At 45.7% G+C, this 3712-nt stretch overlaps 1 protein-coding gene across 1 annotated transcript in view; it reads right to left on the bottom strand.

Moving 5' to 3' along the window:
* Positions 1-2663: 2663 nt before the first annotated feature.
* Positions 2664-3712, bottom strand: part of LOC109925797 (solute carrier family 22 member 6-A-like) — a 44493-nt gene continuing 43444 nt past the window's right edge. Inside the window, exon 8 of the mRNA XM_048619623.1 lies at positions 2664-3298. Within this exon, the coding sequence (XP_048475580.1) occupies positions 3205-3298 (94 nt within the window). The 3' untranslated portion in view covers positions 2664-3204. The remainder of the gene's footprint in view (positions 3299-3712) is intronic.

Raw genomic sequence — 3712 nt, 5'->3', positions numbered from 1 at the left:
GCCTGGGTTTGATTCTGTTTGGAGGGTTGGTGTGGACCTGATGGGCTGCATGGCCTGTTCCCACACTGTAGGAGTGATGCCAGCTTGACTTCCACAGTATTGGCAAGAAACGTGCTGATGTTAGATTGCTGACCTGAGTTCAGGACCCTGTATTTCATGTGTGCAGGGGATGTCCCGTTGTCGCCTTAAAATCCATCGCAGGATGGCAACAGTTTTCCAAATCGATTTCACGATTCCAGTTCCTTCTCAAGTCCAAATACAAAACCATAGAATTCTCCGTGACTTGAATGTCAGACATCATTTCAGAGTATAATTTTTATTGTTAAAACCTTTGCAAAGGATATTTAACGTGGTGCAGTTTGATTAAAACAGAGTAAAACTGGCTTATCTCAAAAATAAAATCAACATCCTGAACAAATGGAGTTTCAGTTGGGCTAACGTTGATCAATTCCACACACAAGTTCACATAAGATGAAGCAAATGTACATTTCGCGGCTGAAGCCAATACACATACATGTTCTCGGGAACTTTTTCATTATTTGAACAAAACATTTATCAACATAATTGTCACTTTATTTAGGTGCGAGGGTATCGCTGACCAGGCAGCATTTATTGTCCATCCCTAATTGCCCAGAGGGCAGTTAAGACTCAACCACATTGCTGTGGGTCTGGACTCACACGTAGGCCCAGACCAGGTAAGGATGGTAGTTTCCTTCCCTAAAGGACATCAGTGAACCAGATGGGTTTTTTCCCCCCCAACAATGGATTCACGGTTATCATTAGATTCATAATTCCAGATTCTTTATTGAATACACATTTCACCATCTGCTGTGGTGGGATTCGAACCCAGGTTCCCGGAACGTTATCTGGGTTTCTAGATTGACAGTCCAGCGATAATACCACTAGGCCATCGTCTCACCCCTTGTTTGATGATGCCACATTGACACACAGAGTGGAACATTGTGCTCCCAGAGGTGGGAATTTTCAAAGTGGGAACATACATAAAAAGACAGGATAATGTTGTCCATGAACTTTGATGCCTTTCCCATCTATGCCAGCATTAGGTTTTGGGCCCATTCAAAGCTGACCTGCCGCTGTTGGTTACCCAGTTGCAGTTGGTCACATCACCGTGCCCAGGTTAAACAGTACGAGCAACCCATCGCTTGGGGGCAAGGTGGGGACTGCTCACAGTCTTGCCCACTCATTCACACCAGAAATACCTCTCCTGGGCATCCTTCTGGGAGCAGTCACTGGCGAGTGGCTGGGTAATTCCCAGGCCTCAATTCCAGCCAGAGGCCTAACAAATACCCCAATTAATGTTAGATTCAGTGGGCTTTGACTGGAAGTGAATTTCTTTCTCCAGTTGGCTGAACAGACCACTTCTGTCTAGACAAGTTTCTGCCAGACCATGGGCAATGAATGATAGAGCTTCGTCTCTCAAAGGAGAACATTTTACACATCATGGCTTCCTAGTCCCAAGGCACTGAGGCCAAGTGGAGTAGCCTCCCTGGCAAAGTCATTTAGCAAGGACCCAAGACTGATCCCAGTCCAATCTTATTAAACTAAAAATTTACGTCTAACAACGGAACCATTGGAGATGCTAAGCACAGGTGATAGAGATGTACAGCACAGAAACAGGCCCTTCGGCCCAACTTGCCCATGCTGACCAGATATTCTGTGTTAATCTAGTCCCATTTGCCAGCGTTTGTCCCATATCCCTCTATACCCTTCCTATTCATGTCCCCATCCAGATGCCCTTTAAATGTTGTCATTGTACCAGCCTCCACCACTTCCTCTGGCAGCTCATTCCATACACGCACCACCCTCTGTGTGAAAAAGTTACCCCTCAAGTCCATTTTAAATCTTTCCCCTCTCACCTTAAACCTATGCCACTCTAGTTTTGGACTCCCCTACCCTGGGGAAAAGATCTTGGCTATTCACCCTATCCATGCCCCTCATGGTTTTATAAACCTCTATAAGGTCACCCCCTCAGCCTCCGACGCTCCAGGGAAAATGTACGAAAAATTATGAAATCTGAGTTGAGACCAGCTTCGGCAGGATGTCCAAGGATCCTATTTTTTAGCTTTGAGAAGTGTGTGCTATTACTACAGGTTAATGCATGATTGAATGAGTTGTGAGTAGACATGGTCAGTAAATTTGCGGACAACACCAAAATTAGTGGCATTGTAGACAGAGAAGACGTTTTTCTACGATTACAAAGGGATCTGGATGAAATGGATCAATGGGCTGAAACATGGCAGATGGAATTCAATCTGGCTAAATGCGAGGTATTGCATTTTGGTGCAACAAACAAGGGTAGGGCTTATAGAATTAATGGTAGGGCCTTGGGTAGTGTTCTAGAACCGAGAGAGACCTAGAGGGGCTCAGGTACATAATTCTTTGAAGTTTGCGTCACAGGTAGACAGGGCGGTTAAGAAGGTGTTCAGCACACTTGCCTTCATTGCTCAGACTTTTGAGTACAGGAGTTGGGGACGTCATGTTGAGGTTGTACAGGACGTTGGTGAGGCCTCTTCTGGAGCACTGTGTCCAGTTCTGGTCGCCCTGTTATAGGAAGGATATTATTAAACTGGAGAAGGTTCAGAAGAGATTTACCAGGATGTTGGCGGGAATGGAATGTTTGAGTTCTAAAGAAAGGATGGATAGACTGGAATTTTCTTCACTGGAATGTAGGAGGTTGACAGGCGACCTTATAAAGGTTTATGAAATCCTAAGGTGTATAGATAGAGTTAATTGTATTCGGTTTTTTCCTAAGATGGGGGTCTTCAAGACCAGGGGGCATATTTTTAAGGTGAGACGAGAAAGATTTAAAAAAGACATGAGGGGCAAATTTTTTACGCAGAGAGTGGGCTCGTGTGTGGAAGGAAGCGTTGGATGTGGGTACAGTTACAACGTTTAAAAGACATTTGGATAAGTACACGAATAGGGAAAGGTTTGGGAGGGATATGGGCCAGGAGCAGGCAGGTGGGATTATGGTCGGCACGGACTGGTAGGGCCGAAGGTTCTGTTTCCGTGACTGTACGAATCTCTAACTCTAAGTAGACCATACGCAACACGGCCTAGTTAAAGGAAAATAGTGTGGATGCTGAAGGCGTGCAGTAAAAACCGAAAAACTTTCTGTTCTCGTCTGCTACACCACGTCTGTTAACTGGACACTCAAGAACGTTGCTTGTCGTTGTGTCTGGGTTACACAGTTTGCTTCATCAACGATAGGTATGTTTCCTGGAGTGGAACACCAGTCCCATTGGCATCTTTGTCCTTTTCAGCACATTTGTCTGTCCTGGAAATAAATGAGTCAGAAAGTCACGAACAGTGATTGAAAAACACTCAAACCTCTCTCCCATTCTCACGTCTTCTTTTCATAAGTCCGCCTCGCAGTTAGGTCTACACAAAACCCTTTCTTCGGCCAGAATCTCGCATACCTCCCAGCGGGTGCAAACTGCGTTGTGAAGACTGTGAGAGCCTGGTGAGTTTCCAAAGCCTTTTAGCTGATCAGAATTTCCTGGATTAAGTGTGGTTGGGCAACAGGGCTAGAAGCTCTCTCTCCCAAGTAGGGAATCCCTACAGTGTGGAAGCAGGCCATTCGGCCCGTCACGTTCACACTGACCCTTTGGGGATTATCCCACCCAGACCCACCCTTACCACTGACCTGCACATCCCCGAGCACGATGGGACAATTTAGCACGGCCAACCC

Source organism: Rhincodon typus, chromosome 43 (assembly GCF_021869965.1).
Source record: "Rhincodon typus isolate 14 chromosome 43, sRhiTyp1.1, whole genome shotgun sequence".
NCBI lineage: Eukaryota > Metazoa > Chordata > Chondrichthyes > Orectolobiformes > Rhincodontidae > Rhincodon > Rhincodon typus.
This window is presented reverse-complemented; position numbering and strand designations above follow the sequence as displayed.